The sequence below is a fragment of the Ranitomeya variabilis genome, chromosome 2, assembly GCF_051348905.1.
Source record: "Ranitomeya variabilis isolate aRanVar5 chromosome 2, aRanVar5.hap1, whole genome shotgun sequence".
In the NCBI taxonomy this organism is placed as follows: Eukaryota; Metazoa; Chordata; class Amphibia; order Anura; family Dendrobatidae; genus Ranitomeya; species Ranitomeya variabilis.
The window spans coordinates 232041532-232062760 of NC_135233.1; the positions used below are offsets into that span (position 1 = coordinate 232041532).

At 43.8% G+C, this 21229-nt stretch overlaps 2 protein-coding genes across 2 annotated transcripts; both read right to left on the reverse strand.

The window, feature by feature from the left end:
- Positions 1-4397: 4397 nt before the first annotated feature.
- Positions 4398-10438, reverse strand: LOC143809281 (lysophosphatidic acid receptor 6-like). The gene is made up of 3 exons (XM_077292383.1): positions 10347-10438; positions 7211-7312; positions 4398-5983 (listed from the first exon to the last, which is right to left on the reverse strand). Exons 2-3 carry the CDS (start codon positions 7271-7273, stop codon positions 4901-4903), a joined length of 1146 nt encoding a protein of 381 aa, XP_077148498.1. The 5' UTR covers positions 7274-7312; positions 10347-10438; the 3' UTR covers positions 4398-4900.
- LOC143809282 (P2Y purinoceptor 4-like) lies at positions 9451-19788 on the reverse strand. Its single transcript, XM_077292384.1, has 2 exons — positions 19643-19788; positions 9451-10646 (listed from the first exon to the last, which is right to left on the reverse strand). The coding sequence occupies exon 2, from the start codon at positions 10643-10645 to the stop codon at positions 9620-9622; it is 1026 nt and encodes a 341-aa protein (XP_077148499.1). The 5' UTR covers position 10646; positions 19643-19788; the 3' UTR covers positions 9451-9619.
- Between the last annotated feature and the right edge of the window lie 1441 nt (positions 19789-21229).

Genomic DNA, 21229 nt, shown 5'->3' on the forward strand with positions numbered 1-21229 from the left:
TGCTTCTCTGCACTGTGTAAGCGCCATAGCCGGAAAGCAGAGCGGTGACGTCACCGCTGTGCTCGCTTTCCGGCCGGCAGGCGCTCACAGTGCAGAGAAGCTGAGACGCCGGAGGACAGACACCGGAATGTAAGTATGTACTGTTTGTTTTTTTTACGTTTACGCTGGTAACCACGGTAAACATCGGGTTACTAAGCGCGGCCCTGCGCTTAGTTACCCGATGTTTACCCTGGTTACAAGCGAACACATCGCTGGATCGGTGTCACACACACCGATGCAGCGATGACAGCGGGTGATCAAGCGACGAAAGAAAGTTCCAAACGATCTGCTACGACGTACGATTCTCAGCAGGGTCCCTGATCGCTGCTGCGTGTCAGACACTGCGATATCGTAACGATATCGCTAGAACGTCACGAATCGTACCGTCGTAGCGATGAAAATGGCACTGTGTGACGGTACCCTTAGGGTACCGTCTCACATTGGCACTTTGATCGCTACGACGGCACGATCCGTGACGTTCCAGCGATATCCATACGATATCGCTGTGTCTGACACGCAGCGGCGATCAGGGACCCCGCTGAGAATCGTACGTCGTAGCAGATCGTTTTAAACTTTATTTCGTCGCTGGATCTCCCGCTGTCATCGCTGCATCGGTGTGTGTGACACCGATCCAGCGATGCGTTCGCTTGTAACCAGGGTAAACATCGGGTTACTAAGCGCAGGGCCGCACTTAGTAACCCGATGTTTACCCTGGTTACCATCGTAAATGTAAAAAAAAAAAAAAAACAGTACATACTCACATTCCGGTGTCCGTCAGGTCCCTGGCCGTCTGCTTCCCGCACTGACTATGAGCGCCGGCCGTAAAGTGAAAGCAGAGCACAGCGGTGACGTCACCGCTCTGCTTTGGCCGGCGCTTACACAGGATGCAGGAGGAGTGCAGGGAAGCGGACGCAGGCACCGGAATGTGAGTATGTGTTTTTTTTATTTTACGTTTACGCTGGTAACCAGGGTAAACATCGGGTTACTAAGCGCGGCCCTGCGCTTAGTAACCCGATGTTTACCCTGGTTACCCGGGGACTTCGGCATCGTTGGTCGCTGGAGAGCTGTCTGTGTGACAGCTCTCCAGCGACCACACAACGACTTACCAACGATCACGGCCAGGTCGTATCGCTGGTCGTGATCGTTGGTAAATCGTTTTGTGTAACGGTACCCTAAGTCTTTTCCTTTAGTTTATTATGTGCTATCTTGATAGTGATTGCGGAACGTCTGACTTTTCTGCCTCAGGGTCTGTCTGTGAGTTGTGACTAGCATCACAGTATCTAAACATCATAGGCCGTGAAAGGGTTAAAGCATCACTACAGCTGTTTTTAATTCTTTTAGCACTGGAGTGGTGCTACTAATGTTAGTTCAATGACCCTAGTACAGTACTGTGCAAATTAATTGGGACAAAGCATTTCTTAAGTAAAATCGTAAGTTGGTTACCAGTCAGTAATTCAAACCAGTTTTAATATATAATAAATAAATCTTGGTCAACTAGCCAGTGGAAAAAGGTAATTTTCAGAATTAGTATGTAACAGTGCATTATAACATTTTATTTTTTTGCTTTGTCCCAATTAATTTGCACAGCACTGTTTTATGCTCTCCAGCCGCTGTCTTCAGCTGTTCCTGGAGCTGCTCCAGTCCTGATCTGCCATTTTGTGACTGCAACTTCTGAGTGACCGGAAGCTGTCAATGTAAGTCTATGAGAGCCTTGTTCTGGCTGTCATATACTTACAGTGAGTAGTGGCTTTTGGCTCGCCCAGCAAACACTGGAGTGGCCCAGTAGGTCACAACCTGCAGAAGACGACCGGAGTGGTGCAGAGAACAGAGGAAGACGGTGGCTAGTGAGTACCGTATTTTTTGGCGTATAAGACGACTAGGCGTATAAGACACCCCCCAACTTTTTGGGGGTCATCTTATACACCGGGTGTCGTCTTATACGGCATGTACAGGGAGTGGTCCCGGATGGTTCCCAGGGTCTGGAGGAGAGGAGACTCTCCTTCAGACCCCAGGGTTCCATATTCATGTAAAAAAACCAAAAAGAATAAAAAAAATGGATATGCTTACCTTCCGACGGCCCCCGGAGAACTCCGGGGACTGTTGGAAGGTAAGTATATCCATTTTTTTTTACACGAATATGGATCCCAGGGCCTGAAGGAGAGTCCCCTCTCCTCCAGACCCTGGGAACCATCCGGGACCACTCCCTGCACCATATGCGGCGACCTCAAAGCTCCACACATGCCGTACCCGTCGTATACGACGACCCCCGACTTTTGAGAAGATTTTCAGGGGTTAAAAAGTCATTTTATATGGCTAGTTTCACACTAGCGTTAACTGCAATACGTCGCAAATGCGTCGTTTTGCCGAAAATACGCATCCAGCAAAAGTTCTTGCTGGATACGTTTTTTCGTCATAGACTAACATTAGCGACGCATTTGCGACGCATTTGCGACGCATTGCCAAACGTCGCGTCCGTTTTGCGACGCTTGGGCGTTTGGTAGCGGACCGTCGGGAGAAAAAAACGTTTTTTGCTCCCGACGGTCCACTTTTTCCGACCGCGCATGCGCGGCCGGAACTCCGCCCCCACCTCCCCGCACTTCCCCGCACCTCACAATGGGGCAGCGGATGCGTGGGAAAAATGCATCCGCTGCCCCCGTTGTGCGGCGGAGACCACCCTAGCGTCGGGAACGTCGGCCTGACGCACAGCGACGGGTCGTTCCCGACGCTAGTGTGAAACTAGCCTAAGTCGGAAAATACGGTATATTACTATCTTACTTAGTGCTGAGAAAGTACACTGCTCAAAAAAATAAAGGGAACACTTAAACAGAATTTAACTCCAAGTAAATCAAACTTTTGTGAAATCAAAATGTCCACTTAGGAAGCAACATTGTTTGACAATCAATTTTACATGCTGTTGTGCAAATGGAATAGACAATAGATGGAAATTATTGGCAATTATCTAGACACACTCAATAAACGAGTGGTTCTGCAGGTGGGGACCACAGACCAGATCTCAGTACCAATGCTTTCTGGCTGATGTTTTGGTCACTTTTGAATGTTGGTTGTGCTTTCACACTCGTGGTTGCATGAGACGGACTCTACAACCCACACAAGTGGCTCAGGTAGTGCAGCTCATCCAGAATGGCACATCAATGCTAGCTGTGGCAAGAAGGTTTGCTGTGTCTGTCAGCGTAGTGTCCAGAGGCTGGAGGTGCTACCAGGAGACAGGCCAGTACACCAGGAGACGTGGATGGGCCGTAGGAGGGCAACAACCCAGCAGCAGGACCGCTACCTCAACCTTTGTGCAAGGAGGAACAGGAGGAGCACTGCCAGAGCCCTGCAAAATGACCTCCAGCAGGCTACAAATGTGAATGTGTCTGCACAAACGGTTAGATACCAACTCCATGAGGATGATCTGTGTGCTCACAGCCCAACACCGCGCAGGACGCTTGGCATTTGCCACAGAACACCAGGATTGGCAAATTCACCACTTGCGCCCTGTGCTTTTCACAGATGAAAGCAGGTTCACACTGAGCACATGTGACAGAGTCTGGAGACACTGTGGAGAGCGATCTGCTGCCTGCAACATCCTTCAGCATGACCGGTTTGGCAGTGGGTCAGTAATGGTGTGGGGTGACATTTCTTTGGAGGGCCGCACAGCCCTCCATGTGCTCGCCAGAGGTAGCCTGACTGCCATTAGGTACCGAGATGAGATCCTCAGACCCCTTGTGAGACCATATGCTGGTGCGGTTCCTCCTAATGCAGGGTAATGCTAGACCTCATGTGGCTGGAGTGTGTCAGCAGTTCCTGCAAGATGAAAGCATTGAAGCTATGGACTGGCCCGCCCGTTCCTCAGACCTGAATCCGATTGAACACATCTGGGACATCATGTCTTGCACCATCCACCAACGTCACATTGCACCACAGACTGTCCAGGAGTTGGCGGATGCTTTAGTCCAGGTCCAGGTCTGGGAGGAAATCCCTCAGGAGACCATCTGCTGCCTCATTCGGAGCATGCCCAGGCGTTGTAGGGAGGTCATACAGGCACGTGGAGGCCACACACACTACTGAGCATCATTTCCTTGTCTTGAGGCATTTCCACTGAAGTTGGATCAGCCTGTAACTTCATTTTCCACTTTGATTTTGAGCATCATTCCAACAACAGAACCTCCATGGGATATTAGTTGTGATTTACGTTGATCATTTTTAGGTTTTATTGTTCTCAACACATTCCACTATGTAATGAATAAAGATTTACAACTGGAATATTTCATTCAGTGATATCTATAATGTGGGATTTCAGTGTTCCCTTTATTTTTTTTGAGCAGTGTACATTAGTGACACAATTCCAGCAGAAAAATAAAAATAAAGTGGTGCTTTAAGGCCATTTTATGTATTTGCAATGAAGAATTGATGGCTATAGTATCCTAGAGAGTCTAAGACAACGACTATCAATCAGTGCAAAATAATAACTGGCCTGACTGGGAATCCTACAGAATTGTAGTTTTGCAATAGGTGGATATTACTTTTGGTGCACGTTTTAGAAACTCTTATTTAACTTTACACAACCTATTCAATTTGACAAAATTTTGTTAATACATGCAACGTTGCACATCGGACCACACCTCTTTTCCAAATAAGCCATATCTTTCTGCTGGGTCGCACCTTTTGTTTAGAAAATATTTATAACGCATAATAAATGAGCTGTACGGCATAAATGACAGTTTTATGGTGGAAATTAGGTGGTAATTCTGGCTCAAATGTAAGAAATTTTCCCTAAAGGGTTAGAAAACATATTCTTGCAATTTGACATCATCAAAAAGTCAAACAAGGTGAAAAAGTCTATAGCGTTTTTTGAAAGTTATTTCTCAGCCCCGGTTGACAGCGAGAGTCCGGTATCGGTGGTGCTCGCTGTTGGGCGAGGACCATGTTGTCCTGATGTGGTTTCTAATTGATTACTTGGGGCTTTGTCCATTATGATTTTATCATCTTTTCCATGTCGACTGAGACAACTACACCAACTCGTAAATGTGTGCTTGAACCTTTCTGAGGCATAGCAGTACAGGATGGGATCCATACAGCAATTGGTTCCCGATAACATCCATGTGACATAATAGGCTACTTCAACATTTTCCAGCAAGGAGCACATGGATGGGAAAAACAAGGTGATGGTCACCCCCATGGTTCTGGTGATGTGCACCGGAATGTAGCAGACTATAAATATTATTAAAGAGACGAATATGGTCTGGACAGATTTCGAGACCATGACGTTGGTGAGCGTATTCATGGGATTCACTTTGAGGATATATCGACTTAGGAGACTGTAACAGACTAAGGTTGTAGTGAAGGGAATGAGGAGACCCGAGAAAAGGATGACCCAGTTCCAAATAAAAAATAAAACTGCTTGTTCGGTTTGATGAAAACTGAGACATTTTGTGACTCCGTGAACTTCAGAGGTCTGCAGAACGAAGAAGAATGGAATTCCTTGTAAGAGCAGACAAACCCAGACACCAATGCAAAGTTTTGTGATGAATGTTTTTGTGGTCAAGGCCATTCTCTTAACACTTTGGGCAACTGAAAAGTATCTGTGAATACTAATGAGAGTAAGAAAATATATACTGCCATACATGTGAGTGCTGAGGAGAAAGACCTTAAACTGGCATAAGAATGTCCCGAAGGTCCAGTGGTCGGTCAAGGAGTAGATGATGATCAGAGGAGCTGCTGGGGTGATGATTGCATCAGAAATAGCCAAGTTGAACTGGAGAATCACTGTTGAGCTCCATTGTTTTACCCGAAACCAAAATATCCACAAACTAATACAGTTCAGCACAAACCCGATGAAGAAGATGAAGCTCAAAAATATCGGGATGAAAGGATTAATCTCTTGAGGCTGACAACCAGTAAAATTTGCAGAAGTGTTCAACATCTCGAACGTCGTTTTGAGCTGAAACATGAAATGCACAGATGACACGGTTGGTAAGAGATTACAAATCAGGTTTAAACCCTTTAATAAGTCTTGTAGTAACTCAAGGATATTTCAGTTTTCTTGAAATTAAGAATTCCCAATTAAGGCAATGCAAAATTGCCAGGATGTTACAAAAGAAGGTAGTGTAACAAAATGTGATATGTGTAAAGTATATGAATGTTGTGTAAGAAAAGTCACAATTTGTACAAGGTTGAAAATCACAAAGGTTTGTCAGTTATATACTGCATATCATGGTAGTTAAGGGAAAAAAGTATATTTGACAGTTAGTGAACAGGGGTATATGGCATACAACTACCAATATTGTGGCTTCAATCTGGCCTTTAACATGGCGCAGAGGGAGCACCTATTACAGTTCCAAGGTAGCCTTTCACCTGGCAGAAAAATATTGCCTATTGCAGTTTTTAGGGGCATGATGGATGACATGTAAGCGTAATTCCACATTAGCTACCTTGTGGGCTTTCACATGACACCAAAGCAGCCCCCACTACAATTCCCCTGCATTCCTTCCTATAGCATGGAAGCAGACCCCACTACAGTTCCCCCTGTACTCTTTCCAATAGCATGGAAGCAGCCCCCACTACAGTTCCCTTGTATTATATCCTATAGCATGCAAGTGCCCCCCACTATTGTTCCGTTGTATTGTTTCCTATAGCATGAAGCAGACACCACTACAGTTCCCCCTGTACTCTTTCCTATAGCATGGAAGCAGCCCCCACTACAGTTCCCTTGTATTATATCCTATAGCATGCAAGTGCCCCCCACTATTGTTCCATTGCATTGTTTCCTATAGCATGAAGCAGACACCACTACAGTTCCATTGTTGTCTTTTATATGGCGTTCAAGCAGTGCTTACTCTCGTAGCCCTTTACATTGCATGGAAGCAGCCCCCACTGAGATACCTAACCTCATTTAATGCATCTGTATTACTGTCAATATTTTTAGAGAGTTATACCATAAATGTTTCATTTTTATATACCATACTCTCCATTCATCAGTTATTTGTGTATTTAATATAGTAAAATTATAGTTCAAATTGTTTGTACATCCTTTTAATAAGTGAAATACATGGATTTGATAGACCATAAGTTCATCCATATTCATCACTAATTATTTGTCTTTTTTTTCAGCAAGTTGTATAAGGTGCAAAGGAAACAGTTGTGGTGATGTAGGAAATAAAGCACTGACCTGATCACAGCTCTTCCAAAGGTGACTGAAACTGACAGCTGCAGGAAGTTTTCTGTACCACATTGGATGTAATGCGCAGTAAGTACCATCCACTGGTTCCTCCTGTTTTTCGTAAGTTACAGACAAAATAAAAATGCTAGACACAGTAAAAATGCCCAAATCTTAAGCACTGTTGTTGGGGGAAGTGAGAAGAGCTGTTCTGCTACTTATTTATAGAATTATTTCAGTAAACCACATTCTGCTCTCCAAAACACTAATTTTCAAGCAGCGAAATAACTTACAATCTGAGGGTCTACAAGGTGTACCATACTTGCAAAATTTTCAATAGTCCTTTTACAGTTCCTTGAAATTTAACCCACATTCTTTTGGGGGAAGGTTCACATGATCATGTTGTGGCCGTATTTTCTCGACTATATTGGTGGCACCATTTCTTGGCCAACTGTGGATCTCCTGACCCTAATTAAAGGGACACTGTCACCCCCTCCAGCCGTTATAAACTAAAAGAGCCACCTTGTGCAGCAGTAAAGCTGCATTCTACCAAGGTGGCTCTTTTAGTTTTTGTTGCTGTTATTCCCCAAATAAAGGTATTTATAATTCTACCCAAATACCTTTCTTTAGACCTGGAGGCAGGTCTGAACCCCCCTCTTTGAAGCGCCAAACTGCCGTCAGTCATATCTTCTGGGGCGCTGGTCGCCGCCCCCTCAGCGCTGTTTTCCTTGGAAATCCGGCGCCTGCGCTGTGCTCTTCTGCCTTGGGCAGGCGCATTGAGCATTGGCCGTCTGACCTCACCTGCTGGGTTGCAGACTGCGCCTGCGGCCACCCAGCTACTGAATCCCCGCCCCACAGTGTGTTATGCATTATGCACAGTGCGGGGCTGGGATTCCTGGGCATGCGCACTGCGCTTGTCAGACGCTCCCCCAGGTTCCCCGCCTTCCAGCCCCGCACTGTGCATAATGCATAACACACTGCGGGGCGGGGATTCAGTAGCTGGGTGGCCGCACTGCCCGCACAGGCGCAGTCTGCAACCCAGCAGGTGAGGTCAGACGTCCAATGCTCAATGCGCCTGCCCAAGGCAGAAGAGCACAGCGCAGGCGCCGGATTTCCAAGGAAAACAGCGCTGAGGGGGCGGTGACCAGCGCCCCAGAAGATATGACTGACGTCAGTTTGGTGCTTCAAATAGGGGGGTTCAGACCTGCCTCCAGCTCTAAAGAAAGGTATTTGGGCAGAATTATAAATATCTTTATTTGGGGAATAACAGCAACAAAAACTAAAAGAGCCACCTTGGTAGAATGCAGCTTTACTGCTGCACAAGGTGGCTCTTTTAGTTTATAACGGCTGGAGGGGGTGACAGTGTCCCTTTAAGTGTCTCTCTGTGACGGTCTTCGGTAAGAAAGGGAGGCTTCAAACTGTCCCTGGAATTTGGACCCTAACTATCCCTGTCCCAGGGGTACTCTTAAAGGTAGAGAGGTCTGAGCCTTGAACCTTATGCTGCTGTTAAACCCTGATCTGTCCCCTCTCCCATTCCATGAGGCATGGGACAAAAATGTAAGTTAATAAGGCACAAATACAAAACAGGGATCACAGAAAACCTCTATCGTACAAAAGCACTAACCAACAGTGGGGAGGAGGATAGGGGCAGGGAGGAATAAACTAAATGAAGAAAAGAGACCAGTAGATAAACACACACTTACTTCAGCAAACCACAGACCACTACTACAACAACTCTATTCCAACCACTTAGCTTTGTGAACAGAGTCAGAATAGGCGGCTTCACAGGAGCGCCAAGCTGGTGATGGGAGTTTTTTAGTGCAGATAGCACGCTGCAGCTCCGGCCGGATGCCCCAAAAGAGGATAAGACTGGATGAAGTAAAAATGGACCGGTCATATGGAGCGCAAGCGACACAGTTCAGCTGGTATTAAAAAGTCTTCATTTAATATTTCCACAACGCGTTTCAACGGAATAGTTCCATCTTCTTCAGGTGGCAGTTTTTTAATACCAGCTGAACTGTGTCGCTTGCGCTCCATATGACCAGTCCATTTTTACTTCAACCACTTAGCTTTAGCACACAGAACAGGAAGACAAATCTTTCACCTGCAGGGTCAAGAAGTTTTTATAGGAAGAGATCAGATCAGATCAAAAGCAGCTGAAATGCAGCTACATGTTTCTGACCAGCATAGAAAAGGTCTTCAGCACAAGAGGAAACTAAATCCATTTAATAATGGACACAAATCACACCATATCTAAAGAAGACCTGCGATTCATTACCCGACGTGACAATCTAATTCCAGGTCTTACAAGGGGACTTGACACCCTTGTGACATTAAGAGCATCCTAGGCAAACAGTTTCCAAAAGTTCAGTATTGTGATGACTAGGTGTATCCAGCATTATTTCCATTAGTCATTTTTTTTTAGGCGAGGGACAACCTGTTTTTGCCATGCTCGAGGGAGGACCCTGGTGATGATCTTCGAAAGCTGATGTCCATTTTATCTCTACTGCCTCTTCTTTGACTTTGTTGAAAGTTAAACCGTCTCGTAAATGTATTATTAAATCTGTCCGAAGCAAAACAGTATATTATAGGATCCATACAGCAGTTGGTTCCTGATAGCATCCATGTGATGTAATAGGCCACCTCAACTTTTTCCAGCAAAGAGCACATGGATGGAAAAAATAAGATTATGGTGACCCCCATGGTTCTGGTGATGTGCACTGGAATGTAGCAGATGATAAATATGATTAGGGAGGCACATATCGTCTGGACAGATTTGGAGACCATGACGTTTGTGAGAGTGTTCATGGGATTGACACTGAGGATATATCGACTGAGAAGACTGTAGCAGACCAAGGTAATGGTGAAAGGAACAATAAGACCCAAGAAGAGGATGACCCAGTTCCAAATAAAAAATAAAACCGCTTGGTCATTTTGATGGATGCTGAGACATTTTGTGACTCCATGAACTTCAGAAGTATGCAGAACAAAGAAGAATGGAATTCCTTGTAAGAGGAGACAAACCCAGACGATAAGGCAGAATCTGGTTATTAAATTTTTCTTGGTCAAGAACATTCCTTTAACTTTGTGGGCAACCATATAATATCTGTGAATACTGATTAACATAAGAAAATATATACTGCCGTACATGTGAGTGCTGAGGAGGAAGACCTTCAACTGACAGAGAAAGTTCCCGAAGGTCCAGTGGTCGGTCAAGGAGTAAATGATGATCAGAGGAGCTGCTGGGGTGATGATGGCATCAGAGATGGCCAAGTTGAACTGGAGAATCACAGTAGAGTTCCATTCTTTTTCCCGAAACCAAAATATCCACAAACTAATACAGTTCAGCACGAAACCGATGAAGAAGATGAAACTCAATGAGATTGGAATGAAGATGCGAATGGATTGAGGTTGACAAGTAGTGACATTTCCAGAAATGTTTAACATTCTAAAAGGTGAAAAGAATGAGATAATGTAGGAACCAGTAAAAAAATAATACAATTCTAAGGATAGTTAAAAATTGGCTTGATCTTCAGCATAGGTTATGGCTTTCATATAGGTAAAACACTGAACAAGCAGGAATTACTGGGAAGTTCAGGTTCTGATACCTACAGAATAGTGAGACCGGATGTAACTTGGAATCAGTACAGAAAAAGAAATGTATGTACACAGTGACTGCACCAGCAGAATAGTGAGTGCAGCTCTGGATATAATACAGGATGTAACTCAGGATCAGTACAGGATAAGTAATGTATGTACACAGTGACTGCACCAGCAGAATAGTGAGTGCTGCTCTGGAGTATAATACATAGTTACATAGTTATTAAGGTTGAAGGAAGACTGTAAGTCCATCTAGTTCAACCCATAGCCTAACCTAACATGCCCTAACATGTTGATCCAGGGGAAGGCAAAAAAAACCCATGTGGCAAAGAGTAACTCCACCATGGGGAAAAAAATTCCTTCCCGACTCCACATACGGCAATCAGACTAGTTCCCTGGATCAACGCCTTATCAAGGAATCTAGTGTATATACCCTGTAACATTATACTTTTCCAGAAAGGTATCCAGTCCCCTCCTAAATTTAATTAATGAATCACTCATTACAACATCATACGGCAGAGAGTTCCATAGTCTCACTGCTCTTACAGTAAAGAATCCGCGTCTGTTATTATGCTTAAACCTTCTTTCCTCCAGACGTAGAGGATGCCCCCTTGTCCCTGTCTCAGGTCTATGATTAAAAAGATCATTAGAAAGGTCTTTGTACTGTCCCCTCATATATTTATACATTAAAATAAGATCACCCCTTAGTCTTCGTTTTTCCAAACTAAATAGCCCCAAGTGTAATAACCTATCTTGGTATTGCAGACCCCCCAGTCCTCTAATAACCTTGGTCGCTCTTCTCTGCACCCGCTCCAGTTCAGCTATGTCTTTCTTATACACCGGAGACCAGAACTGTGCACAGTATTCTAAGTGTGGTCGAACTAGTGACTTGTATAGAGGTAAAATTATGTTCTCCTCATGAGCATCTATGCCTCTTTTAATACATCCCATTATTTTATTTGCCTTTGTAGCAGCTGCCTGACACTGGCCACTGAATATGAGTTTGTCATCCACCCATACACCCAGGTCTTTTTCATTGACGGTTTTGCCCAGAGTTTTAGAATTAAGCACATAGTTATACATCTTATTACTTCTACCCAAGTGCATGACCTTACATTTATCCCCATTAAAGCTCATTTGCCATTTATCAGCCCAAGCTTCTAGTTTACATAAATCATCCTGTAATATAAAATTGTCCTCCCCTGTATTGATTACCCTGCAGAGTTTAGTGTCATCTGCAAATATTTAAATTCTACTCTGAATGCCCCCTACAAGGTCATTAATAAATATGTTAAAAAGAAGAGGGCCCAATACTGACCCCTGTGGTACCCCACTGCTAACCGTGACCCAGTCCAAGTGTGCTCCATTAATAACCACCCTTTGTTTCCTATCCCTGAGCCAGCTCTCAACCCACTTACACATATTTTCCCCTATCCCCATTACTCTCATTTTATGTAACAACCTTTTGTGTGGCACCGTATCAAAAGCTTTGGAAAAGTCCATATATACTACGTCCACTGGGTTCCCTTGGTCCAGTCCGGAACTTACCTCTTCATAGAAGCTGATCAAATTAGTCTGACATGAACGGTCCCTAGTAAACCCGTGCTGATACTGGGTCATGAGGTTATTCCTCTTCAGATACTCCAGCATAGCATCCCTTAGAATGCCCTCCAGGATTTTACCCACAGTAGAGGTTAAGCTTACTGGCCTATAATTACCGAGTTCAGTTTTTGCCCCTTTTTTGAATATTGGCACCACATTTGCTATACGCCAGTCCTGTGGTACAGACCCTGTTATTATGGAGTCTTTAAAGATTAAAAATAATGGTCTATCAATGACTGTACTTAGTTCCTGCAGTACTCGGGGGTGTATCCCATCCGGGCCCGGAGATTTGTCAATTTTAGTTATTTTTAGACGCCGCTGTACTTCCTGCTGGGTTAAGCAGGTGACATTTAATGGGGAATTTTTATCACTAGTCATTTTGTCTGCCATGGGATTTTCTTTTGTAAATACTGATGAAAAAAAGTAATTTAGCATATTGACTTTTTCCTCATCCTCATCCACCATTTCACCCAGACTATTTTTAAGGGGGCCAACACTGTCATTTTTTAGTTTCTTACTATTTATATAGTTAAAGAATATTTTGGGATTATTTTTACTCTCTCTGGCAATGAGTCTCTCTGTCTCAATCTTTGCTGCCTTGATTTGCTTTTTACAGAATTTATTTAATTTTCTGTATTTATTTAATGCCTCCTCACTACCTACTTCCTTTAATTCTCTAAATGCTTTCTTTTTGTCCCTTATTGCGCCCCTTACAGCTCTATTTAGCCATATTGGTTTCCTCCTATTTCTAGTATGTTTATTCCCATACGGTATATACTGTGCACAGGTCCTATCCAGGATGCTAATAAATGTCTCCCATTTTCTTTGTGTATTTTTGTGTCTCAGGATATCGTCCCAGTTAATTGCACCAAGATCCTCTCTCATCCGTTGGAAATTTGCCCTCCTGAAGTTTAGTGTCCTTGTCACCCCCCTACTACCCATCTTATTAAAGGTTACATGAAAACGTATTATTTTGTGATCACTATTCCCCAAGTGACCCCCAACCCTTATATTTGATATGCGGTCTGGCCTGTTGGTTAATATTAGGTCTAGCAGTGCCCCCCTCCTTGTTGGGTCCTGAACCAGTTGTGAAAGGTAATTGTCTCTCATAGTTGTCAAAAACCGATTACCTTTGCTGGAACTGCAGGTTTCTGTTCCCCAATCTATTTCAGGGTAGTTGAAGTCCCCCATAATAATGACTTCTCCTTGAGTCGCAGCTTCATCTATTTGCTTTACGAGGATATTCTCCATTGCTTCCATTAGTTTTGGAGATTTATAACAAACCCCTATCAGTAATTTATTATTTTTTCCCCCTCCCCTTATCTCCACCCACAGGGACTCTACATTTTCATTAAATTCACCTATATTATCACGCAGGATGGGTTTTAAGGAAGATTTTACATATAGACACACCCCTCCCCCTCGCTTATCTGTACGGTCATTTCTGAACAGGCTATAGCCCTGCAAGTTAACAGCCCAGTGATGGCTCTCATCCAGCCACGTCTCAGATATCCCCACCATGTCATAATTATGCTCCAACAACATTAGTTCTAATTCATCCATTTTGTTGGCGAGGCTTCTGGCATTAGTATACATGCACTTGATGTTACTCTCTGTACCTCTATTCTTTCTTAAGTTACTAACTGTTCTAACCCACCCCCCATGCCACCGCCACCCCCAACTTCCTCATTTGTGCCCAGGTCTCTATCTGCACTATCTTCCCCTCCTATAAAATGAATACCCTCCCCCCCCAATCCCTAGTTTAAACACTCCTCCAACCTTCTAACCATTTTCTCCCCCAGCACAGCTGCCCCTTCCCCATTGAGGTGCAGCCCGTCCCTAGCGTAGAGCCTGTAGCCAACTGAGAAGTCGGCCCAGTTCTGCAGGAACCCAAACCCCTCCTTCCTACACCAATTCTTGAGCCACTTATTAACCTCCCTAATCTCCCGTTGCCTCTCTGGCGTGGCACGTGGTACAGGCAGTATTTCGGAAAATACCACGTTGGAGGTCCTTGCTTTCAGCTTGCAGCCTAATTCCCTGAAATCATCTTTAAGGACCTTCCACCTACCTCTAACTTTGTCATTTGTGCCAATGTGCACCATGACCGCTGGGTCCTCACCAGCCCCTCCCAGTAATCTGTCCACCCGATCAGCGATGTGTCGGACTCGAGCGCCAGGTAGGCAGCACACCGTCCGACGATCCCTGTCTTTGTGACAGATTGCCCTATCTGTTCCCCTAATAATTGAGTCCCCCACTACCAGCACCTGTCTGGCCTGCCCTGCTCTCCTTTTTCCCTCCTTACTGGAGCAGTCACTCCTCCGGCTTTCAGAGGACATGCCTGGCTGCAGCAGTGCTACCCCTGTACTGGCACCCCCCTCATCTGCCAACTTAGCAAACTTATTGGGGTGTGCCAGATCAGGACTAGCCTCCCTGGCACTCTTCCCTCTACCCCGCCTTCTATCTGTCACCCAGCTAACTGCCACACTGTCCTGCAGCTCCATCCTACCATCCCCCTCCTCATCTATCCCATTGAGCGTCTGCTCTGTGAGCAGAAGACTCCTCTCCATATTGTCTATGGATCTCAGTGTTGCCAGCTGCACATTTAGATCCAGTATCTGGGTTTCCAAATGCACAATGTGCTCACATCTCGCACAGCAGTATGCACCCTCGACCGGCTGGTCAAGGACTGCATACATGTGGCAAGATGTACACTGGATGGCATTAACAATTGTGGAGCACATTTCCTAATGGGGATTGCAGCACACAGAAACGTTAATTAAAAATAAATACAAAGTATTAATTAAACAAAAAAAAAAAAACAGAAGCAATTCCTCCCTTGGAAACTCCCTGATTCCAAAGTCACTGAATCACAAGTCACACACTTACCGCCGTTCACACTTACACTCAGGTCACACTCAGCTCGCTCACACTCGCTGTGCTGAAGATTTATAGATTTTTTTTTTTTTTTTTTTTCTCTATCTCCCCTCAACAGCAATCCACCTTGCTGTTCAGATGCACTTCCAAAAAGGACCAAATACAGGATGTAGCTCAAGATCAGTACAGGATAAGTAATAAGTAATGTACAGGTGCTTCTCACAAAATTAGAATATCATAAAAAAATTTATTTAAGTTTTTCAATACAAAAAATGAAACTCGTATACTAGTTGGCCCATGCAAAATTTTCACACATTGGTTGTCAGGGGCGCAGGCAATTTCAGAAAAATCAAGCTGGTCAAATGTCAATGTATTTAATGAGCTGATGAACACAGAAAGGTATTTATATATGTAGATTGGCAATGCAATAAATTGGTTTGATAAGTAGAGTCTAAAAAAATGTCTTGAGGTTGTGGTGCCACCTGAAGGTTGTTTTTTTTTTTTTTTTTTTCTGCAGGTTTCTGAAAATGAATGTTTAAACTTTATTCATTGATCAAATCGTGAATGTGTTGTTTGTGTCTTTTCTTGCTGAAGGGGGCAAGTTTACCTTTCAAATGGTGTATTATTTGTGTGTGTGGGGCGAGGTAATGACCGAAAAAGCAGTGCATGTTTACAAATGTGTTTGCATATGTGACTCACCTGCAGTGAAGTGAATTTGCCTGAAATAGGCTGGGCAAGCACTTCGGCAAGCTGGAAAGACGCCAAGGCAAATGCCACCTGCAGGTAATTTGACCTTTGAAATGGTGTATCATTTGTGTGTGTTGGTGGAGTATAAACGGAGCAAGTGTGCAACTGAATAGGCAGTGCATGTTTACAAATGGGTTTGCATATGTGACTCACCTGCAGTGAAGTGTGCAATCCTCCAATGTGCCTGAAATCGGCTGGGCAAGAAGTTCGGCAAGCTGGAAAGCCCCCAAGGCAAATGTTAGGATTTGTTTGTGATTAGTGATGAGCGAGTGTACTCATTGCTCGGGTTTTCCCGAGCACGCTCAGGTGACCTCCGGGAATTTATGACTGCTCGGAGATTTAGTTTTCATCGCGGCAGCTGAATAATTTACAGGTATTAGCCAGCTTGATTACATGTTGGGATTCCCTAGCAACCAGGCAACCCACACATGTACTCAGCCTGGCTACTAGCTGTAAATCATTCAGCTGTTGCGATAAAAACTAAATCTCTGAGCAGTCATAAATACTCGGTCACCCGAGCAAGCTCGGGAAAACCCGAGCAACGAGTACACTCGCTCATCATTATTTGTGATGTCTGTAAGCAGCTTTGTGGTAGTGTTCTTTGGGGTAGTGTGGTGCCACCTGCAGGTTATTTTTCCTTACTGCAGATTTATGAAAATTAATGTTTAAACTGTATTTTGTGATCACATCGTGGATGTGTGGTTTGTTTGGCTATTTTCTTGCTGAAGGGGGCAAGTTTACCTTTCAAATGGTGTATCATTTGTGTGTGTGGGTGCAGTATGAACGGAGATACAAAGTAATCACCGAAAAAGAGTGTTTAGAAATAATATATAAGGATTATATAGAGTCATTACAGAGTGATCTATTTCAAGTGTTTATTTCTGTTAATGTTGATGATTATGGTTTACAGACAATGAAAACCCAAAAGTCATTATCTCAGTAAATTAGAATACTTTATAACACCAGCTTGAAAAATGATTTTAAAATCGGAAATGTTGGCCTACTGAAATGTATGTTCAGTAAATGCACTTAATACTGGTTTTGGGACTCATTTTGCATCAATTACTGCATCAATGCGACGTGGCATGGAGGCAATCAGCCTGTGGCACCGCTGAGGTGTTATGGAAGCTCAGGTTGCTTTGATAGCAGCTCGTCTGCATTGTTGGGTCTGGTGTCTCTCATCTTCCTCTTAACAATGCCCCATAGATTCTCTATGGGATTAAGATTAGTGATGAGCGAATATACTCGGTACTCGAGATTTCCCGAGCACGCTCGGGGGTCCTCCGATTATTTGTTAGTGCTCGAAGATTTAGTTTTCAGCGCCGCAGCTGAATGATTTACATCTGTTAGCCAGCTTGGTTACATGTGGGGATTCCCTAGCAACCAGGCAACCCCCACATGTACTTATGCTGGCTAACAGATGTAAATCATTCAGCTGCGACGATGAGAACTAAATCTCCAAGCACTAAAAGATACTCGGAGGACCCCCGAGCGTGCTCGGGAAATATCGAGTACCGAGTATATTCGCTCATCACTAAGATCAAGTGAGTTTGCTGGCCCATCAAGCACAGTGATACTGTTGTTTTTACACCAGATATTGGTACTTTTGGCAGTGTGAACAGGTGCCAAGTCTTGCTGGAGAATGAAATTTCCATCTCCAAAAAGCTTGTCGGCAGAGGGAATCATGAAGCGCTTTAGAATTTCATGGTAGATGGCTGCGCTGACTTTTTGATAAAGCACAGTGGACCTACACCAGCAGATGATATGGCTCCCCAAACCATCACTGATTGTGGAAACTTCACACTAGACTTCAAGCAGCTTGGATTGTGGCCTCTCCACTCTTCCTCCAGACTCTGGGACCTTGATTTCCAAATGAAATGCAAAATTTACTTTTATCTGACAACACCTCGGACTACTGAGCAACAGTCCAGTTCTTTTTCTCCTTGGCCCAGGTAAGACGCTTCTGGCGTTGTCTATTGGTCATGAGTGGCTTGACACGAGGAATGTGACACTTGTAGCCAATGTCCTGGATACGTCTGTGTGTGGTGGCTCTTGAAGCAATGACTCCAGCAGCAGTCCACTCCTTGTGAATCTCCCCCAAATTTTTGAATGGCCTTTTCTTAACAATCCTTTCAAGGCTGCGGTTATCCCGGTTGGTTGTGCACCTTTTTCTACCACACTTTTTCCTTCCACACAATGTTCCATTAATATGCTTGGAGACAGCACTCTCTGAACAGCCAGCTTCTTTACCAATGACCTTTTGTGGCTTACCCTCCTTGTGGAGTGTGTCAATGACTGCCTTCTGGACATCTGTCAAGTCAGCAGTCTTCCCCATGATTGTGGAGCCTACTGAAACAGACTAAGAGACCCTTTTAAAAGCTTAGGAAGCCTTTGCAGGTGTTTGTTAGCTATTCTAATTTACTGAGATAATGACTTTTGGGTTTTCATTGGCTGTAAGCCATAATCAACAACATTAACAGAAATAAACACTTGAAATAGATCACTCTGTTTGTAATGAGTGGGCAGCACGGTGGTTCAGTGGTTATCACTGCAGCCTTGCAGCACTGGAGTCCTGGGTTCTAACCCCACCTTGGACAACATCTGCAAGGAGTTTGTATGTTCTCCCCGTGTTTGCGTGGGTTTCCTCCAGGTACTCCGGTTTCCTCCCACGTTTCAAAGACATACTGATAGGGAATTTAGATCGTGAGCCCCATCGGGGACAGTGATGATAATGTGTGAAAACTGTAAAGCGCTGCCGAATATGTTAGCGCTATATAAAAATAAAGATTATTATTATTATTATTAATGATTCTATATAATATTTGAGTTTTACTTTTTGTATTGAAAAACTGAAATTAACTTTTTGATGGTATTCTAATTTTATGAGAGGCACCTGTATGGTCACAGTGATTGCACCAGCAGAATAGTGAGTGCAGCTCTGGAGTATAATACAGGATGTAACTCGGGATCAGTAATGTAATGTATGTACACAGTGACTGCAAAAGCAGAATAGTGAGTGCAGCTCTGGGGTATAATACAGGATGTAACTCAGGATCAGTGCAGGATCAGTAATGTAATGTATGTACACAGTGACTGCACCAGCAGAATAGTGAGTGCAGCTCTGGGGTATAATACAGGATGTAACTCAGGATCAGTACATGATCAGTAATGTATGTACACAGTGACTGCACCAGCAGAATAGTGAGTGCAGCTCTGGAGTATAATACAGGATGTAACTCAGGATCAGTAGAGGATCAGTAATGTAATGTATGTACACAGTGACTGCACCAGCAGAATAGTGAGCACAGCTCTGGAGTATAATACAGGATGTAACTCAGGATCAGTACAGGATCAGTAATGTATGTACACAGTGACTCCACCAGCAGAATAGTGAGTGCAGCTCTGGAGTATAATACAGGAGATTACTTTCCCATGTATTGGTCCATAGTTATGTGATTTTTCAACGTAACGCATACCCTTTTAAGATTTTGATTTTCAACAGCTTCAACTTCTAGTATTTATAAATAGCGTACATATTTGAGGAAGGTGAATGACGAAAAGAAATGTATGATATAATGAACAGTGACTAAGAATAAAGCATAATGGCGTACATGCTCCTACCTGCTCACATTGGGTATACGTCGAGCTGTCAGATCCCCTCTGCTCTGTTGTCTTTACAGAAGAGAAGTGGGTAGATGTCTCCTCATAGCCTATATGTTAAATACGAGGAGAAGCCCTGAATGTATCATAGTTAGGGAAAAGTTAGTTATCATTGGGGATTTCCACTGGGAAAGGTCAGGTGTTAAAAAACAAAAACTCGTAGCCACAAATAGGGGATTCCTCAATGAAACTCCCCCTGCTCTGACTGAACCACCATAAGTCACTGTTGTCATGAGTGGAATGTGAAACTGTGATCGGGACACTTGGCATTATAGGCAGTATACCACAGTAATATGAAGGAGCTGTATACCGTTATTTGTATTCTGTAGGCGGCACTATTAGGCTACGTTCACACTTTGCGGTTTTTGCTGCGCATCCGCAGCGGTTTTGACGCTGCGGATCCGCAGCAGTTTTCCATGCAGGGTACAGTACAATGTTACCCTATGGAAAACAAAAACCGCTGTGCCCACATTGCGGAAAATCCCAGAAAAAAACGCGCGGAATTGCTGCGGAAAAAAAGAAGGACCATGTCACTTCTTTCTGCGGATTCCGCAGCGGTTTTCAACATGCACCAATAGGAAAGTGCTGTTGAAAACCCACAGAGGAATCCGCAGAAGAAACCGCAGGAAAATCCGCAGTGAAAACCGCAGCGGTTTTGCACTGCGGTTTTTCCAAATCCGCTGCGGAAAAATCCGCAGCAAAATCTGCAAAGTGTGAACAAGCCCTAATATTTACATTCAAGGCATTATTATGTGGTGTCAGTATGGCACCATTACGTTGATATTATACATATGTATGAATATATATAAGTATTTTGTGGGCAGTGTATCACACAATATATGCCCAATGTGTGGAACCAGTATGAAGGCATTATATGGTGGTAATAAATAATCTAATATAATGATCTTTTTTTTCTTTTAGACCCTGTATGGCAGCATTGTATTGACAATGATATTTTGGCGCCATTACACTGTCAATATTTTCTATTACTCTCCTCCTATAGGCCCCCTTCACATGTCTGTGTATCCGGTATGTGTGAAAAATTACACCCCATGTACACACACCAATTATAGTCTATAGGGCTGCGAAGATTCTGTGTTTTCACATGAACCATGTGTCCACTCAGACCGTGTGTCTGTGTGACCCACAAGTAGTCATGTCCATTTTTTTCCAGCAACATAGATGACTACGTGTCGCACACGTTCACACAGATTACATAAAGTGTGACATCTCTGTGCCATCTATGTGACAAGTACTGGAATAGAATGCAGAATATAAATGACAGATGCTTAGGTGTTAAAGATGTGTAAAGAGATAGAGGGTAAATAGATATCAGTGTGATATATAATTAGTGTTGCTTACTGTAAATGTATTAACCAAATAAATAATTTAAAAAAATGGCGTGGGGTCCCCCCATTTTTGATAACCAGCAAAGGTAAAGCAGACAGCTGATATTCTTTTTTGACAATTCACAGGTGACATCAACCCCAAGTCCCATTACCCTGATTGCCAAGGCACCAGGGCAATCAGGAAGAGCGAAGGGGAGGT